The sequence below is a fragment of the Alexandromys fortis genome, unplaced genomic scaffold, assembly GCF_014885135.2.
Source record: "Alexandromys fortis isolate MF-2015 unplaced genomic scaffold, M_Fortis_MF-2015_v1.1 scaffold_478, whole genome shotgun sequence".
In the NCBI taxonomy this organism is placed as follows: Eukaryota; Metazoa; Chordata; class Mammalia; order Rodentia; family Cricetidae; genus Alexandromys; species Alexandromys fortis.
In genome coordinates, this window is record NW_026068371.1 from 86,880 (window position 1) to 107,594 (window position 20,715).

Consider the following 20,715-nt stretch of genomic DNA (forward strand, 5'->3'; position numbering starts at 1 on the left):
CACTATATCTTGTCAAACACAGCACAAGAGTTTAAGAAGATACTTCAAATTTATTTACAGCTCTACCATGTAGTCCTTCTTTGTGAACATATATTATAGTTAATTTAATCTTGTCTATAAGATAACTAATGGCTTTTGCTTAATTTAGCAATTATGGCAATGAATAAAATTATGAAGACTTGTTTTTTCTCTTTTTTTCTTTTTTATTGATTTTTGTTGTACTCTATGTTTTTCTCTGGTCCCCTCCCTGCTTCTGCCCTCCCCTTCAACCCTCTCCCAAGGTCCCAAAACTCCCAGTTTACTCAGGATATCTTGCCTTTTTCTCTACCCATGTAGATTAGATCTATGTATGTCTCTCTTAGGGTCTTCATTGTTGTCTAGGTTCTCTGGGATTGTGATTTTTGGGCTGGTTTTCTTTGGGAGACTTGATTTTATAAGTGTAATTTTTATAATGTTGAATGTTATAATTTTAGAGCTTTAGAATAAGTTCCTTAAGTTAGGATTGCTCATTTTAAATAAACACTATATTTATTTGTTCAATATCTCAAATTAACTTTCTACATTAATTTAGTCAATTCCCAAGAACAATATATCATTTGCATTTCTTAACATCAAAAAAAGCAGTGTGGGCTTTTATCATTTAAACACATTTCTATTGCAGTGATAATTGAGAATCATTTTACCTTTAAAAGTTTCTTTAATTTTTGAGATTATAATATAATTACATAATTTTACCCTTTTCTTTCCTTTATATAAATCCTTCTATATACCTAATATTGTTCTTTTCAAATTCACGGTCTCTTTTTTCATTAATTGTTATGTGCACATTATTCTATAGCTGCCTATCCTGTAGGATTGTGTGCTACACCTGTAATATGTTTTATATTATAATAAAATAAATATTATATTTATATTATAATAAATGTGGCATAGTGGTGAGCATAGCTGCCATTCAAGCAGATGACCCAGGTTCAATCCCAGGCAATGCACCAGCTGAGTAGTGGTAGTACATGCCTTTAATCCGAGCACTAGGGAGGCGGATACTAGGTGTATCTCTGTAAATCTGAGTCTGTTCTACAAGACCTAGTTCTAGGACAACTAGAGATGTTACACAGAATCAGTATCTTGAACTGGTTGTGGTGGCACACACTGTTAGGATTTGCTGAAGGAGATGGAGGCAGGAGGATCACGAGTTCAAGACCAGAGCAGCTAGCTCAGTTGGTAGAGCATGAGACTCTTAATCTTAGAATCATGGTCTCGTGCCCCATTTTGAGTGCCAAATGTAGTACAATTAATAAAAACCCAGAGACAGATATTGGGGTTCAATATGAAAACCAGAAAAGCAAAGCAGCCAGTCACTGACTCTTACTTCTACCTCAGTCCAAAAATGGAGGTCCAGCCTCCAGGAATCCTCAGAATGAGACTGTCTGAGAACTGTCTCCTCCTGTCTTATATTCCTTTCTCATGCTAGGATTAAAGGCATGTACCACTACCACCAAATTCTATGGCAAACTAATTTGACTATTGAGATTAAAGGTGTGCGTCACCACTGCATGATCCATAAGGCTGACCAGTGTAGCTGTTTAATTCTCTGATGTTCAGGTAAGCTTTATTTATTAAAATACAAGTGAAATATCATTACAGGGAAGGACAGTTCAGGCACCCTCTCCACTAATGCTTAGGGTATTAGCTGGGGTCATGCTTGTGGAATCCTGGTAATTTCCCCAGTGCCTTGTTTCTTGCTAGCCCTATCATGGCTTCCTCAATCAAGCTACTCTTTCCTTGCTCTCCATCTCTGTCCTTCCCCCATCTCAATCACCCTGTTCTCTCAGGCTCTCTTCCTCCCTCCACTTCTCCCCTCACTCTCCTCTTTTGTCCCCCCTTTTCCCCACACACTCCCTATTTTCTCAGGATATCTTGTCTAATTCCCCTTTAAGGGCGATCCATGTATGTATCTCTTAGAGTTTTCCCTGTTAGCTAAATTCTCTGGGGTCATGGACTATAGGCTGGTGGTTCTTTTCTTTACATCTATTATCCATTTATGAGTGAGTACATACCATGTTTGTCTTTCTGGGTTTGAGTTACCTCACTCAGGATGGTTTTCTCTAGTATAACACATTTTTATACAAATTTCAATATATGATTGTTTTATACCACTCAATAGTATTCCATGTGTAAATACACCACATTTCCTCTATCCATTCTTTGGTCAAGGAGAACCTAGGTTATTTCTAGGTTCTGGCTACTACAAATTATGCTGCTATAAACACAGTTGAGCAAATGTCCTTGAGTTATGATTGTGATTCTTTTGGTATAATATATTGCTGGGTCTTGAAGTGGATTGATTCCCAATTTTCTGAGAAACTGCCATACTGATTTCCAAAGTGACTGTATACGTTTATACTCCCATCAGCAATGGAGGAGTGTTTCCCTTTCTCCATATTCTCTCCAGCATTAGCTATCATTGGTGTTTCTGATCTTAGCCATTCTGCCGGGTATAAGATGGTGTCTTAGAGTTGTTTTGATTTGCATTTCCCTCATGGCTAAGAATGTTGAGTAATTCCTCAAGTGTCTTTTGGCCATTTGCAATTCTGTTGAGAATTCTCTGTTTAGCTCTGTGCCTAATTTTTTGATGGATTATTTCATATTTTGATGTCTGGTTTCTTGAGTTCTTTATATATTTTGAGATGGGTCCTCTGTCAGATGTGGGGTTGGTGAAGATCTTTTCCCATTCTGTATGCTACTGCTTTATATTAGTGACTATGTCCATTTCCTTACAGAAGCGTCTTAGTTGCAGGAGATCCAATTTATTAGTTGTTGCTCCTGGTTTCTGTGCTACTGGTCTTATATTTAGACAGTGGTCTCCTGCGCCCATGAATTCAAGGTTACTTCCCACTTTCTCTTCAATGAGGTTCAGTGTGGCTTGACTTATGTTGAGGTCGTTGATGCATTTGGACTTGAGTTTTGTGCATCGAGATAGGTATGGATCTATTTGTATTCTTCTACATGTTGACATCCAGTTATGCCAGCTCTATTTGTTGAAGAGGCTTTCTTTTTTGCATTGTATAGTTTTAGCTTCTTGGTCAAAAATCAGGAGTTTATAGGTGTGTGGATTAATATGAAGTTCTTCAGTTTTCTTTTATTGGTCCACCCATCTGTGCTTATGCCAACCCACACTGTTTTCAATATTATATTTCTATAGTAGAACTTGAAGTCAGGAATGGTGATACTTCTGGAGGTTCCTTTCTTGTACAGGATTGTTTTGGCTATCTTGGGTTTTTGTTTTTTTTTTTCATATGAACTTGATTATTGGGATTCTGTAGATTGCTTTTGATTAGATTGCCATTTTTATTATGTTGATTCTACCTATCCCAAAGCAAGGGAAATTTTTCCATTTTCTGATATATTCTTAAATTTCTCTCTTCAAAGACTTAAAGTTCTTTTCAAACAGGTCTTTTACCTTTTTGGTTAGTGTTACCCGAGATATTTTATGTTATTTATGGCTGTTATAAAGGGTGATGTTTCTCTGGTTTCTTTCTCAACCCTTTTATCATTTGTATATAGCAGTCCTACTTGATGTTTTTTACTTGATTTTGTATCCTGCCACATTGTTGAGGGGGTTTGTCAGCTGTAGGTATTCGCTGTTAGAATTTGTGGGGTCACTTTTTGATTTTCATTTTTTTTATTTTTATTATTTGTTTTTTTCTTTTTTTTTTCTTTCCTTTTTTTTGGTTTTTCGAGACAGGGTTTCTCTGTGGCTTCTTTTCTTTTTTTTTTATTGATTAAAAAAAATTCGCCTTCTCCCAGCCTCCCATTTCCCTCCCCATCTCCCTTTTCCCTCCCCCTCCTCCTTCTCCTCTCCCCCTCCCCCCACTCCTCTCCCCCTCCCTCTCTAGTCCAAAGAGCAGTCAGGGTTCCCTGCCCTGTGGAAGGTCCAAGGTCCTCCCCCCTCCATCCAGGTCCAGGAAGGTCAGCATCCAAACTGGCTAGGCTCCCACAAAGCCAGAACATGAAGTAGGATCAAAACCCAGCGCCATTGTCCTTGGCTTCTCAGCAGCCCTCATTGTTCGCCATGTTCAGAGAGTCCAGCTTTATCCCACGCTTTTTCAGTCCGAGTCTAGCTGGCCTTGGTGAGCTCCCAGTAGATCAGCCCCACTGCCTCAGTGGGTGGGTGCACCCCTCGTGGTCCTGACTTCCTTGCTCATGTTCTCCCTCCTTCTGCTCCTTATTGGGACCTTGGGAGCTCATTCCGGTGCTCAATGTGGGTCTCTGTGTCTATCTCCATCCATTGCCAGATGAAGGTTCTAGGGTGATATGCAAGATATTCATCAGTATGGCTATAGGATAGGGTCATTTCAGGTTCCCTATCCTCAGCTGATGGGGGTCACTTTTTTATACTACCATATCATCTGCAAATAGAGAAAGTATGACATTTTCCTTTCCAATTTGTGTCCCCTTGATCTGCTTTTGTTGTCTTATTGCTCTAGCTAGAACTTCAAACATTATATTGAATATATTTGGAGAGAGTGGACTGTCTTTTCTTGTTCATGATTTTAGTAGAATCACCTTGAGTTTCTCTCCATTTAATTTTATGTTAGTTGTCAACTTTCTGTATATTGCTTTTAGTATGTTTGGATACATTCCTTGTGTCCCTGATGTCTCCAACACCTTTATCATGAAGGGATATTGGATTTTGTTGGATGCTTTTTAAGTTTCTAATGAGATAATTATATGTAGTTTTTTCTTTCGGTTTATTTACACGGTAGATTACGATGACAGATTTTCTTATGTTGAACCATCCCTACATCTCTGGGATAAAGCCACCTTGATCATAATATGATTTTTGATGTATTTTTAGATTCAGTTTCCCAATATTTTATTGAGTATTTTTGTGTGAATGTTCTTGAGGAAGATTGGTCTGTAATTCTCTTTCTTAGTTATATCTTTGTGTAGTTTGGGCATGAGGGTAACTGTACCCTCGTAGAAAGAGCCTGGTGATGGTCTTTATGTTTCTATTGTGTGGAAAAATTTTGAGGACTATAGGTTTGAGTTCTTTTTTGAGGTTCTGGTGGAATTCTGCACTGAAACTATCAGGCTCTGAGCTGTTTTTTTTTTTTTGGTTAGGATACTTTTGATGACTGCTTCTATTTCCTTAGGGGTTATAGGTCTATTTAAATTGTTTATCTGTTCTTCACGCAATTTTGATATGCGGTATCTGTCCAAAATATTGTCCATTACTTTTAGATCTTTTCAATTTTGTGAAGTACAGGTTTTTGAAGTATGACCTAATGATTTTTTTGATTTCTTCAGTGTCTATTGTTATGTCCCCCTTTTTCCTGACTTTATTAATTTGGATATTCACTCTCTGCATTTTGGTTAGTTTGGATAAGGGTTTTTCTATCTTATTGATTTTCTTGAAGAACCAACTCTTTGTTTTATTGATTCTTTGTATTGTTTTCTTTGTTTCTATTTTATTGATTTCAGCCCCACTTGATTGTTTCCTGATATCTTCTCCTCCTGGGTGAGTTTGCTTCTTTCTGTTCTAGAGCTTTCAGGTGTGCTGTTAAGTTGTTCCTATGAGATTTCTCCATTTTCTTTGTGTAGGCACTTAGTGTTATGAACTTTCCTGCTAACACTGCTTTCATAGTTTCCCGCAGCTTTGGGTATGTTGTGCCTTCATTCTTGTTGAATGTGTAGGAAGTCTTTACTTTCTTTCTATGTTTCTTCTCTGACCTGGGATAATTCAGTTGAGCATTGCTCAATTTACTTGAGTGTATAGGCTTTTGACAATTAGTGTTGTTATTAAATTCTAACTTTAAGTCATAGTGATTCAATAAGATACAGGTGATCATTCCAGTTATTTTGCATGTGTTGATGTTTTCTTTGTGACTGAGTATGCGGTCAGTTTTAGAGAAGGTTCCATAAGTTGCTGCGAGGAAGGTACATTCCTTTGTGTTTGGGTGAAAAGTTCTGTAGATATCTATTAAGTTCATTTGATTCACAACATGTTAGTTCTCTTATTTCTCTGCTAAGTTTCTGTCCTGAAGAACTGTCTTTGTGTGAAAGTGGGGTGTTGAAGTCTCCTATTATTAGTGTGTGGGGTTTGATGTGTGACATAAGCTTTAGTAATGTTTCTTTTATGTATGTGGGTCCTCTTATATTTGGGACAAAGATGTTCAGAATTGAGACTTCATCTTGGTGGATTTTTTCTGTAATGAGTATGAAGTACGCTTCTTTTTCTATTTTGATTGCTTTAAATTGAAGTCAATTTTGTTAATAGCTATACCCACTTGTCCATTTGATTGGAAAATCTTTTTCCCAACCCTTCACTATGAGATAATAAGGTCTGTCTTTGAGGTTGAAGTGTATTTCTTGAATGCAGAAAAAGGATGGATCATATTTTTGTATCCATTCTGTTAGTTTGTTTCTTTTTATAGATGAACTGAGTTTGTTGATATTAAGAGATAGTAATGACCAGTGATTGTTTATTCCTGTTATTTTTCATTGGTAGTGTTTCTGTAGTTCTCTTCTTTGGGGTCTGCTGGTATGAGGTGTGAGGTTATCTGTTGCCTATGTTTTAATGGGTAAAGTTAACTTCCTTGGGTTATAAGGTTGGATTTGTGTATAGGTAATGTGTAAATTTAGTTTTGTCGTGTAGTATCTTGTTTGCTCCATTTATGGTGATTGAAAGCTTTGATGAGTATAGTAGTCTGAGCTTACATCTGTTCAAGCTTTCAGAGTTTCCATTGAGAAGTCTGGTGTAATTCTGAGGGGTCTGCCTTTGTATGTTACTTGGCATTTTTCTGTTGCAGTTCTTAATATTCTCTCTTTATTCTGCATGTTTAGTATTTTAATTATTATATGGTGAGGGGTCTTTATTTTATGGTCCATTCTATTTGGTGTTCTATATACTTCTTGATCCTTCAAAGACATAGCCTTCTTTAGATTAGGAAAGTTTTCCTCTATAATTTTGTTCAGTATATTCTCTGTGCTTTTAAGTTGGACTTCTTCTTCTCATATCCCTAATATTCTTAGGCTTGGTCTTTAAATGGTGCCCTAGATTTCCTGGATATTTTGTGCTAAAGATTTGTTGGAGTTGACATTTTCTTTGACCAATGAATCTATTTCCTCTATTTTCAACTTCTGAGACTCCCTCTTCCATCTCTTGTAATCTGTTGGTTATGCTTTCATCTATAGTTCCTATTTATTTACCCAGAATTTCCATTTCCAGAATTCCCTTGGCTTGTGTTTCTTTTATTGCCTCTGTTTCAGTTTCTAAATCTTAAACTGTTTTGCGTTACCTGTTTGATTGCTTTTTCTTGGTTTTTCTTTAAGAGATCTATTGATTTCTTTCATTTTTGTTTGTCTTTTACTCCATTTCTTTAAGGAATGTTTTCATTTCCTCTTTAAGGTTCTCTATCATCTTCATAAAGATACATTTAAGGCTATTTTCTTCTGCTCCTTCTGTGTTAAGATGTTCAGGTCTTCCAGTTATACAACCACTAGTTTCTGCTGGTGCTATATTACTCTTTATATTATTGAATGTGTTATTACACTGCCATCTGCTAATCTCTTCCTTCAGTGGGTATAGGTGGGGCCTGCATTTCAGTGGGTACCTCTTCCTACAATTGGTAAAAGTGGGGCTTGTGGCTTAGGAGGTGACAGGTGCAGGCAGATCCATGCCTCTAGTGGACTCTGGCATGGTTCTGTCGCCCCTCTGGGTTTAGATGGTGCCACGACTTTCTTGCTTTCTCTAGGAGTTGTCAGGGCCAAGAGTCTGGTGGTCCCAAATGTTCTCCATGGGCAGTCTCTTTAGGAGCAGTCTCTCCAGAAGTCATCTGGGCCAAGGCTCCTGTGGTTCCAGATGCAGTGGGGGGATAGTTATATGTGTGTGTGAGGGGGACTACTCCGGGGTCTCTGAGGTTTGATTGGTGGGGGTGAAGGATGGTATGTACCTCCCAGGGTTAAGGCTTAGAGACCAGAGCACTTCAACTGGGAACCCCAGACACTCACCTTCTTAGGGGTCTGGCCTAAAGCTCTGGTGGGCACAGATGTGGTGAGGGATGGTTGTAGATGTGGAGTGGCTACTCGGGGGTCTCTGGGGTTTGGTGGGTGGGGGTGGGGCACAGGATCTATGGATTGTAGATTCACAACACACAGCCACCATATCTGCCAAAAAGATAGAGAATGCAAGAGAAACCAAGGAAGGGAACTCCATCCAACAAAGGCAATACCAGATATAAGTACATAGAATTACAGTCATCCCAAACCCAGATGTGTAGACACCATTATTAAAACACAATCAATAATAGCCAGGACAATCTGTCTTCACAGGAGCACAGCAACCCTCCCATAGCAATGAAGTAAACTGAAGCATAAGAATGAGATTTATAAACAGCTGTAAGGAATATGTTCAGTGTCCTTAAAAAGAATTTAAATGATCTTCCAATGAAGTCTGTGAGAACAACAACAAAAAAAAAAAAACAGTGAAAATATAATCAATAAAAAAGTGGAAATATAATCAATAGAAAAAAAACACAAACTGAGGGAATTCTGGAAAAGAAAAATTTAGAAACTCCAACAGGAGCTTCAGAGACAGACCTCACCAATAACATATAAGAGATAGAAGACAGAACTCTCAGTCACTGAAGACACAATAGAAGAAATAGATAACTTGGTGAAAGAAATGTTAAATATAAAGAAAAGTCCAAGCACAAAACATCTAAAATTTCAGGGACCTTGAAAGGACTAAATCTAAGAATATTAGGAATAGAAGAGAAAAAAAAAACCTCAGGTCAAAGACATAGAAACAATTTTTAGCAAAATCATAGAAGAAAATTTCCACAACAGAAATGAGTTGCCTATCAAAGTATTGTTAACATTTATAAAGAGATGGTGGAGGACTGTCCCATGAGGAATGGCAGTGGGTCACCTGAGGCCTCAGTGGGAGTCAGACAGATAGATACACCATGCAGAGAAAGTTTGGGTATAGAATTCATTTAGTGGGTTATGGAGGGGAAAGGGAAGGAGAAGGGGAGAAGGAGGGAGAAGAGAGTGAGGTAGAAGCTGTCTCCCCAGAAGAAGGGCAGAGAGAGAGGAAGAGAGAGAGAGAGAGAGAGAGAGAGAGAGAGAGAGAGAGAGAGAGAGAGAGAGAACTGGAAAGGAGGTAGGAGATCCACTTGTCTTGGCAGAAGTGGGGAGGTTGGAAGTGGGTGGAGCTTGTCTCTTAAAGGGACAGGGTACCCAGGTGACAGACCAGGCCAGCAGATTGCAATCTTCCCATCTTTTCTTATAATAAAAAGGTGAGAAGTTAGGCATAGCAGGTTGAAGGAATTGGGATGCCAGATTCTCAGGACTGCTTCCTGCTTATTTGTTGGCATCAAGATCTTTCCTGGGGCCTAAGATAGCTAGGTGCTGGTGACATCCTGGGATAGCTGGCTGCTTTACTTCTATCTGGGATTTGTGGTGTGGAAGGGTCCACTGTCTTTTGGACCTGGAAAGGTGTTGGCAGAGCAGAGGACAAAGTTCAGGAGGGGGAAAAAAAGATTTTTCAGGACCAGAGAACTGAGAGGGGTGTATCTAAACTGTTTAAGGTACATCCTTTAATTTGGCTCCGTGGAACTCACAAGAATTTTTGAGTTTGTGGAAACATAAGTTTTAGACACATACATTGTATAAACAGCAGCATATTTATTTCAGAATGATTGTGACAGATGTTTTTGCACAATGAAAAGTTATCTTTAAGGCTATGAAAGGCAGCATGAGAGAGAAACTTGCTAACTTGTATTTGTCCTCACACCTTTATAACTTGCAGGGACACATTTTAATAATTTGCATTTGTAATATGTTAAGACTATGAAAGGGAGCATGAGAGAGAAATTTGATAGTTTGTAGTTGTCCTGACACTTACACAACTTGCAGGTACATACCTTAATAACTTGAATTTGTATATCTTACTGAAATTTGTTTGGTGATACTGTCCTTTTAAACTGACAACACCTCTCAGCTGGCAAACTGCACCAGACATCTTTGAGAAGGATAAAATTTTACTTGAGTTATCGATTTATAAAATGACAGAGGACTTAACTCTATTGACTACCTAGAGTGCTGCTGCTAGAAGCCAACCTGTCTCTCTGTTATGAAGTCTTTTAATAACTAAACATTTAAATGTCTTATTTCCCAGATCTTGAGCATTTGAGGACTGTTTATAGGGTAGAGATAAGTTATAACTAGAGTATAGAATCTGCTTGGAGAACTGGGTCTAAGCTTGACTGCACTGGTTTTTAACATAAGAGGTAAGATTTATACTTGTGAAAGACAAGAACTTTTTGCAATAGAAACTTAATGGTAGAACTGAAAATAGTGGAGAACAGCTTAATATATTTAAGGCAGGGTTGAATCAAATATACAATATTTTTGTAAGAGATTTAAGAGTGCAAACCAATTTAAAATAAGAGACATATTGTTTTCTTGGTCTGGTGTGAGATAAAATGAATAGAACATTTATAAAATTTAATAGTAAGTATATATTTTTACATCCAGTTGAATTTAAGTTTTATACACATATATACACAGAGCTAAAACTAACTTATGATTATTACATAAAATTAACTCAAAAGTCACATGTATGCACACACACACACACACACAAATAAAACAGGAGTTAAGCAAAGTGGATGCTTTGGTGGGCCCTACTGAAAACATGCCACTATGCAATAGACTCAGTAAGAGAAATTTAGAGGCCAAAACATAAATAAAAAGCAAGATTAGGCAAGGAATATCTCAGCAAAGTTGGTGACTTGTTTATCTAACCTGCTTTTAGTCAAGATGATGAAACTTGGTCACCTGATCTGCCCTTTGTCAAGATGGTGGTGAGGTCATCTGACCTGGTCTTAGTCAAAATGACAGTGGCCACGTGTTACAGGGAGAAGCCACATTTTTAGAGCCATGTCGGGACTTTTAAACAAATACAAATAACAAGAGAGACATAGAGGCTGTGTAGAACATACATTTAAAACAGAACCACATCCGTGTGGCCACACCATTCACACATTCTTTCATACTTGAAGTAGACAGGAAAATTACTCAACGCTTCCAGCCACCGGTCACCTGTCAGCACACTGCCAGCCACAGCAGGGAGCAAGGGCTGGAAACGGAACAACCGCCTCAGATCTGGCCAGTTTTGTTGATTACTGTGGGACCAGCAGCTGAAGCAGTGGCAGAGACAGAATAGAAGGAATTGGAGTGAGAAAAGAAATACGAGTGAGAAAAAGAGGGTTTACAAGCAGGCGGGAGTGAGGCTGTCCAGGGAACAGAAAAGCAGACAGGCATGAGATGCCGGTAGGACACTGGCAGTGCAGAGCTGGATAGAAAATTTATAATCTGCCTGTTTGTATGACAGAAATAGAAAGCTTCCACTTTAAGTTGTTATTTAAGGGGTACGTAGGCCATTTGTTAGTGCAATGGCAGATAAGGTTAGAAATCTGAAAGAAAAGCAGAGGATTTAGGGTCTGTAAAAGACATACGTAGAGGAGGCTGGACAGATAGTTTTAAGATGTATTCCCCAAGGCAAGAACGTGAGGACTCAATGGCTCTTAACCAGAATGTCTTCTGGATAATGTGAGGGTGGAGGACTAGGTCAAACCAATTTGAGATCCATCGGTACAGGAGTTGGGGGCTGGATGGCGTGAGAGAGGACAAAAGTTACAAGCAGCAAGGAGTCAAATCTCCATCCTTAGCTGTGGGAAAACTACATACATGCTGCATTTGTGTAGCTTGTTCTACTTGTAGGACTAACAAAAGAAACAGGGAATGTCTCTTTTTCTATTACCTGCTCTTGGGACTTTTCCTCTTACTGGGTAGCTTCTCCAGTCTTTGTAGGAGAGGGAATGCCTAGTCTTATTGCAACTTGCTATGTCATGGCTGGCTGAAATACATGGGAGGCCTGCACTTTTCTGAAAAGAAAGTTGAAGGAGTGAATGAGAGGAGAAAGAAGAGGTTGGGAGGAAGAAATAGAAGAACAGGAGGGAGGGAGGTGAAACTGATCAGGCAGGGAAAAATTAATTATTTAATTAGAAAAATCATCAAAGGAAAAATGAAATGCCAAGAAGATATTGTAATTCTAAATACCTATGTATCAAACACAAGGGCACTCAAGTTTGTAAAAAACATATTAGAGAAAAAAATCATATATTGTCCTCAGACACTGAACGGGAGAGACTTTAATACCTCACTCTTACAAATGTACAGGTTATCCAGACAAAAACTAATAGAGAAATGCTAGACCTTTATGTTATAAACAAAATGGACCTAACAGATATTTCACTCAAACACACACAAAAAAATTAAACCTTTTCTCAGTAGCTCATGAAACTGTTCAAAACAATGTACTTGGACACAGAGCAAGTATCAAAACACAAGAAAATTAAAATAACACCCTGCATACTATCTGACAACCATAGATTAAAACTGGATATCACTAACAACAGAAAGTGTACAAACTCATGGAAACTGAACAACTCACTACTGAACAAAACTGATATTAGCCAGAAATTAATAAATAAATTTAAAACTTTTTATAACTGAATGGAAATCCAAACTATGGATAAGCAGCATCTCCAAACTTATTTCCATGAAGATGTTCAAACAAGACAGCTCATAGCATTAAGTGGTTACATAGAAATGTGGAGAGATCTCATATTAATCATTTAATAGCATACCTAAAATCTCTGAAACATAAAGAAAGGAGTAGATGTTAAGAAATAATTAAATCAAAACTGAAATCAATAAAATACAAACAAACACCAAAGAATTGATTTATGGAAAAAATTCAATCAGATTGGCAACCCCTTTGTCAAATTACCTAAAAATTAGAGAGGATCCAAATTAACAAAATTAGAGACAAAAAGGGGAACATAACAACAGACACAGAGGAAGTCCAAAGAAACATAATGGCATACTTTAAACCTGAACTCTCTCAAAATGAAAAATCTAAAATAAATGATAATTTTCTTTTTTAAAGGTACTTTTTATTGTTTTTATTGAGCTACACATTTTTTTCAATCAGCTCTCTTACTCCACTCTCCCCTCCTACCCTCTCTCATGACCCCTACCCTCCCAATTAACTCAGGAGATCTTGTCTTTTTCACCTTCCTACATAGATCCATGTATGTCTCTTTGAGGGTCTTCATTATTGTCTAGATTCTCTAGGGTTGTTGTCTGTAGGCTGATTTTTTTTTGCTTTATGTCTAAAAGCTACTTATGAGTGAATATACATTATATTTGTCTTCATGAGTCTAAGTTGCCTTACCCAATATATCTTTTTCTAGATCAATTCATTTGTCTGTGACTTTCAAGATGTCATTGTGTAATTGTGTAAATGTACCACATTTTCTTTATTCATTCTTCAGTTGAGTGGCAACTAGGTTGTTTCCAGGTCCTGGTTATTACAAATAATGCTTCTATGAGCATAGTTGGGCACATGTCCTTGTAGTATGATTGAATATCTTTTGGGTACACACCCAAAAGGGGTATTGCTGGGTCTTGAGATAGATTGTTTCCTCATTTTCTGAGAAATCACCATACTGATTTTCAAAGTGGCTGTAAAAGTTTGCACTCCCACCAGCAATGGAGGAGTGTCCCCCTTATCCCACATCCTCTCCAGCATAAGTTGTCAACTGTGTTTTTGATCTTGGCCTTTCTGACAGGTGTAAGATTGGATTTTAGAGTTGTTTTGATTTGCATTTCTCTGATGGCTAAAGATATAGAACATTTCTTTAAGTGTCTTTTGGCACTTTAAAATACATCCGTCGAAAGTTCTCTGTTTAGGTCTGTACCCCCATTTTTATTGTATTATTTGTTCTTTTGATGTCTAGTATCTTGAGTTCTTTATATATTTTGGAGATCAGTCCTCTGTTCAATGTGGGGTTGGTGAAGCTCTTTTCCCATTCTATTGGCTGCAATTTTTTTCTTGTTGATCATGTTTTACAGAAGCTTCTCAGTTTCAGGAGAGCTACATGTTGATATCCAGTTATGTCAGCATCATTTGTTGAATATACTTTTTTTCCATTTTATGTTTTTAGCTCCTTTGTCAAAAATTGGGTGTGCAGGGTGTGTGGATTGCTATCTGGGTCTTTGATTCAATTCCCTTGGTAATCCTGTCTTACTTTATGCCAATTCCAGGTTGTTTTCATTACTGTATCTCTATAGTAGAGTTTGAAGTCAGGGATTGTGATGCTTCGAGAAGTTCCTTTATTGTGCAGAATTGTTTTGGCTCTTCTAGGACTTTTTTGTTTTGTTTTCCATATGAAGTTGAGTATTGTTCTTTTGAGGTCTGTGAAGAATTTTGCTAGGATTTTGCCAGGCATTGCATTGAATCTGTAGACTGCTTTTGGTAAGACTCCCATTTTTACTATGTTAATTATACCTACCATAAAGCATGGGAGATATTTTCATTTTTCTGGTGTCTTCTTCATTTTTTTTTCTTCAAAGTTTTAAAGTTCTTGTCATATAGGTCTTTCGCATGTTTGGTTAGCATTACCCCAAGGTATTTTTATATTATTTGTGGTAATTGTGAAGGGCAATGTCTCTCTAATTTATTTTTCAGTCCATTTATCATGTGTACAGAGGAGGGCTACTGATTTTTTTGAGTTAATCTTATATCCTGCTACAATACTTAAAATGCTTATGAGTTGTAGGAGTTTCCTGATAGAATGTTTGGGGTCACTTAATTATACTATTATATCAACTGAAAAGAGTGAGAGTTTGACTTCTTTTCTGATTTGAATCCCCCTTTGATCTCTTTTTGTTGTTTTATTGCTTTAGCCAGAATTTCAAGTACTATATTGAATAGATATGGAGAGAATGGGCATATGTGTCTTATTTCTGATTTCAGTGGGATCACTTTCACTTTCTCTCTATTTAGTTTGATGTTGGCTGTTGGCTTGCTGTATATTGCCTTTATTACGTTTAGGTCTATTTAATTTGTTTATCTGGTCTTAATTTAATTTTGGTAAGTGATATTTACCAAGAAAATTGTCCATTTTCTTTAAGTTCCTATTCCTAGCTAACTCTTACATCTTAAATTTTCCCATTTCAATCAACCTGTGTATCGCCATGAAGTTGTGGCCTACTGGTAAGGTTCTTAAAGTTTCAGTGTAGCTCTCTCCTTCAGTAGCTATTTGGTGTCTCCTTGTGTCTGCCTACTCTCTCTATATATATCTTCAAGCCTGGATATATTCTGCTAAGTCATAGGCCAAAGCAGTCTTGATTCATTAACCAATAAGATAAATATTTATACAGAAGGACATCTCACATCAACAAAATTCTCAATAAAATATTCTAAGAATATATATTCATCTAAGAATATATCAAAAAGAGGCTTCATTGCAGAGACACAGGGATATTTTAACATAAGTAAATCAGTTAACATAATCCACCATATAAATGAATTGAAAAACCAACATGACATTATCACTTAATTAGAAGCATAAAAGCCTTTGACAAAATACAACACCTCATCATGTTAAAACACCTAGAGAGATAAAGGATTAAAAAGGATATAACTCAATATAAAAAGGGCAGTTTACAACAATATCATAGTCAATATCATAAATGGAGAACCATAATGAGGTTTTTGATGTTCATCATGCTCTTGAAATAGATTGGTGCTCTCAGGAGCAGATGTGTCTCATTATCATGGAAAGTCATAAGTTCTTAAAACATTTTAAATGCCATGTTCTAAAGTCTTTGAAAGGTTTGAAGAAAGGTCCATCAGAAATATATCACTGTACATCTAGAAAACCTAACAAACATGACTACAAGTTTAACTATTCAAGATGACTATCTATTAACTGTATTTTTAACTATACAGTACATTTTTAAATGAGCTGCACAAACACAATACCTTAATCAAAAGCAGAAATATACATATAACAAAATTGGCCAAAATTCATATCAATAAACCAATAATGCAAAGTATTTATGTCTATAACATATCACCCTTTAAAGGTAAGCAAACATTTATAAGCAATCATTTAGGGAATTTGGGCTTCCTGCTTTTTGTTGGATGAATTAATTTGGGGGGTCACAGAGACCTTTTGAGTAGTTTTGGTCCATCAAACCACAGTCGTATGAGGAATCCACAGGTTCTCATCTTCTGTAAAAACAAAAGCAGACCTTTTTTTTTCCAAAGCAACATATCCTTAGACACAAATTTTGAAGTCAAGATACCTTTAATATATATATATTGGTTTACCTTAGCAGCATATACAAGGAAATCTCTCTGTATTTAGTTCATTCACAGTCAAAAAAATTAAAGAAAACACAATAATATGCATAATCCAGACTCTCTGTGTATTTTCCATCTTTATGTGGCTTATTTTTCTTACTCTATTACTTTTTCTACAAATTTAATATTTATTTTATTATCTTTACTCATTTAATCTATGACTGCCTATATTCTTTTATATTATAACTGTCTATACTCCTTTTCCTGTCTCTCAAGCCTGTGTACATTTAGCCAACACTATGACTCATTAAGAGGTCTTTTCCATCTGGATTTGTGAAGAACATTTTTAATGTTAATTGGGCATGGCTAGGACTAACTCCATGGTCATGCCTGCTGGTTCTGCTTATTCCAACATGGAAGATTCATGTTTGCTGCCTCTGAGAGCCATTCTCTCCATCCCAGGTAAAACATCACAACAGGTCTGTGTCACCATTAAACAATTTGTAACATACTGTTCACATACCCCATTTAAGTGCTTGGTCTTCTGAAGGAGCCAGAGCTGTATGTGCAACTACCATGAACCAGGAAGTCTTAAATGAGCCACCAGCAAGTAGAGCCCATTCAAAAAATGCAACTAAACTTTGTTGTGTGTGTGTGTAGAATTTTTAAAATCTCTCTCAAATTTTATGTGAATTTAGCTGACACACATTGGCATGCCAATCTGTAGTCAGAGGCTACTCGCTTGTTCCAGGCTGCCCAGACCTAAAATAATTCCTCAGAAACATTATTATTTATAACACTGTTGGGCCAATAGCTTAAGCATATTTCTAGCTAGCTCTTACATTTTAAACTAATCCATTTATATTAATCTGTGTATCGCCACATGGCCATGGCTTACCTGCAAGGTTCCAGCTCATCTGTCTCCTGCTGCAGCTACATGGCATCTCATTGACTCTGCCTTCTTTCTCCCAGCATTCAGTTTACCTTTACCCATCTAGCTCTATTCTGCCCTATCACAGGCCAAAGCCACTTCTTTATTCATTAATCAATAAAAGCAATACAGAAGGATTTGTTGAGACAGAAAAGGGGAGATGATGTGAGAAAGTTATGGTAAATGATTATTCTGTTAACATTTAGTATAGGTTTAGTGGTGTTTACTTGTATGTTTTTCTGATAATTTTTCCACCATGTTTTTCATAATTAAACAACCTTCCTTGGATAGCTGCATTCTTTTTTATTATTGCCATAAAAAAGCACAATGAAACTGAAATAAGTTTGTCTACAACGTTAGACGGTAGTATGTCTCATTCTTTCAGATCCACAAATCGCAGTTCCAACAGAGAAGATCTGGTTGGGCTTGCTGAAAAATTGACAATTAACCAATAAGTCTAGCAACATTATCTCTGAGATGTGCCTAGAACTATTTGTAAATTATAACTGTAACTTTAGTCTTAAAACTAAATATTTTCCATAAAATGTTTACAACTACAGTTATGGATATAATATTCAAAGATTAATATATACATTTACAGATGAAGAATATAATAGTGGATAAAATCTGATATAATTTTTTAATTAAAATTACTTTAATTAAAAATAAAGAATTTATTTTTTTCCATGCTCCTATGTAAGTGAGAAAACCACAGTGTCTTTGATGGAGATCTGAAAACAACTTGTGGGAGTTGCTTTGTTCTTCTGATTTGTGGGTCTAGGGACACAACACATGTTGTCAGAGTTGGCTACAAGGGCCTTTTCCTGCTAATCCACCCCACTGGCTTTTAGTTTCTTCAAATAAAATATGAATGAAAACTAAAAGAAAATAAAATTTCATATTAAATAATAGTTTAATATGCTGATAGTAAATTATCACAAATATAAAGTAGTATTATAACCTTCCTATCAAATAATGCATCAAATATAATAAATCTGAAACTTTATTACATAGCCTTGACCAACTTGAAAGAAAAATTCACTTTGTTTTTTAGGGTTTTTTTTTATATAGTTGGTGGAATTGTGACCCCAAACCAACCCCTTTGTGTTGAGACTCTCTACTTTTGAGTCAATCTCTAAGCCAGGATGAATTTTTAGAAGACAGAAGAAACATTGCAAAAATATGTTCAGCCAGGCGGTGATGGCGCACACCTTTAGTCCCAGCACTTGGAAGGCAGAAACAGGTGGACTCTGTGAGTTAGATGATTTTGAGGTCAGCCTGGTCTACAAGAACTAGTTGTAGGACAGGCTCCAAAATGTTACAGACACCCTGTCTCGAAAAACAAAAAAAGAAAAGAAAAAGGAAGATAGAAAGAAAGAAAGAGAGAAAGAAAAGAAAAGAAAAGAAAGGAAATGTTCAATATCTATCAGATATCACTGAGAGAATAGATGACTTTCAGGGAGAAAAAACTTTGGATTTAAAATAATATTAGCTTATATAAAGTGGAAGTTTAACACAATAGTAGTGTGCTGACCTCCAAGACTCAGGTCATGTTTGATTAATTCCCTGCTCCCTGCATTCATAAATTTACTTCTAAAGAACAAGCGTCTTCTTTAGATGGGAAAATGAATAACAAAACACTGAGAAGAAACTGAAGAGACTTATGAACACTAGGTACTTTTAAGTCTCTTTTCTTTATATAGTCAAATGGTATAGTCATTTCTTTGAGAAAGATGCAATCCTGTGTATTGTATTAATGAATGCAGTTTTCACTTGCTGATTCCTCAAGGTGTAGATAAAAGGATTCAGAAGTGGAGCCACTGAGGTATTGAGCACAGCAATTCCCTTGGAAATAGATACTCTCTGCTTGATTGAAGGTTTAGCATACATGAAGATGCAGCTGCCATACGAGAGGGATATCACAATCATGTGAGAAGAACACGTAGAGAAAGCCTTCTTCCTCTGGCTGGCTGAAGGGATTTTTATAATTGTTATGGCAATGTAGGTATAGGAAATTATGACCAGTAACAATGTGAGAAAGAGTGTCACCAAAGCCGAGATAAAGCCCAACGTCTCCATGAGCTGAGTGTCTGTGCAGGAAATCTGCATGAGTGGGGTGGTGTCACAGTAGAAATGATCAACAATGTTGGAAGCACAGAAATCAACATTTAAGCCTAACAGGAGTGGTGGAAAGATGACAAAGAAGCCAGCAATCCAACAACTGAGGACCAACTGCATGCAGACTTTAGTGTTCATGATGGTCATGTAGTGCAGGGGCTTGCAGATGGCCACGTAACGGTCATAGGACATGGCTGCCAGCAAGTAAAATTCTGATGCTCCAAATAGGAAAGCAAAAAACACTTGTGTTAAACAATCACCATAAGGAATGGTTTTGTCCCCGGATGCCAAAGTAGCAAGCAATTTGGGGATGCATGTGGTAGTGTAGGAAATCTCTAGGAAGGAAAAGTTCCGAAGGAAAAAATACATGGGGGTCTTCAGGTGAGCATCCACCAGGGTGAGTGTGATGATGGTCAGATTGCCTGTGATGCTGAGCATATAGGTAAGAAGCAGGAAGACGAATAAGACAACTTTCCACAGCGGGTCATCAGTCAAACCAGCTAGGATGAAAAATGTCACCTTTGTGTGGTTCTTCATTGTGGTCCTCTGGCTGTTCGCTGGTCTAAGTGGACAAGAGAGAGGTGGGTGGAGGGAGGTTATCACTACAGAAGCATGCTAGTGATAAATAATGCTGAAGTACCCTAGTTGTTGAGAAGGCAAGGGTTCAGACAGCAACACAGTACCTATCAATGATCTAAAGAGAGCTGTGCCACTGAGCTGAACAGAGAATTCTCAACAGAAGAAGTTCAAATGGCCAAAAGACACTTAAGGTCATGCTCAACTTCCTTAGTGATCAGGGAAATGCAAATTAAGACAACTTTAAGATACCATCTTACACCTATCAGAATGGCTAAAATCAAAATCACCAGTGATAGCCTTTTCTGGAGAGGTTGTGGAGTAAGGGGTACACTCAACCATTGCTGGTGGGAATGCAAACGTGTGCAACCACTTTGGAAAGCAGTGTGGCAGTTTCTCAGGAAATTCGGGATCAACCTACCCCTGGACCCAGCAATACCACTCTTGGGAATATACCCAAGAGATGCCCTATAATACAACAAAAGTATATGCTCAATTATGTTCATAGCAGCATTATTTGTAATAGCCAGAACCTGGAAACAACCTAGATGCCCTTCAATGGAAGAATGGATGAAGAAAGTATGGAATATATATATATTAGAGTACTACTCAGCAGTAAAAAAACAATGACTTCTTGAATTATGCATGCAAAGGAAAGAAATAGAAAACACTATCCTGAGTAAAATAAGCCAGACCCAAAAAGAGGAACATCGGATGTACTCACTCATAATTGGTTTCTAGCCATAAATAAAGGACATTGAACCTATAATTCGTGATCCTAGAGAAGCTAAATGAGAAGGTGAACCCAAAGAAAAACATATAGGCATCCTCCTGGATATTAACCTTCATCAGGCGATGAAAG

General features: G+C 37.1%; 1 protein-coding gene across 1 annotated transcript; it reads right to left on the reverse strand.

Moving 5' to 3' along the window:
- Positions 1–18,875: 18,875 nt before the first annotated feature.
- Positions 18,876–19,823, reverse strand: LOC126495478 (olfactory receptor 6C74-like). Its single transcript, XM_050133057.1, has one exon. It carries the CDS (start codon positions 19,812–19,814, stop codon positions 18,876–18,878), a length of 939 nt encoding a protein of 312 aa, XP_049989014.1. The 5' UTR covers positions 19,815–19,823.
- Positions 19,824–20,715: the final 892 nt, after the last annotated feature.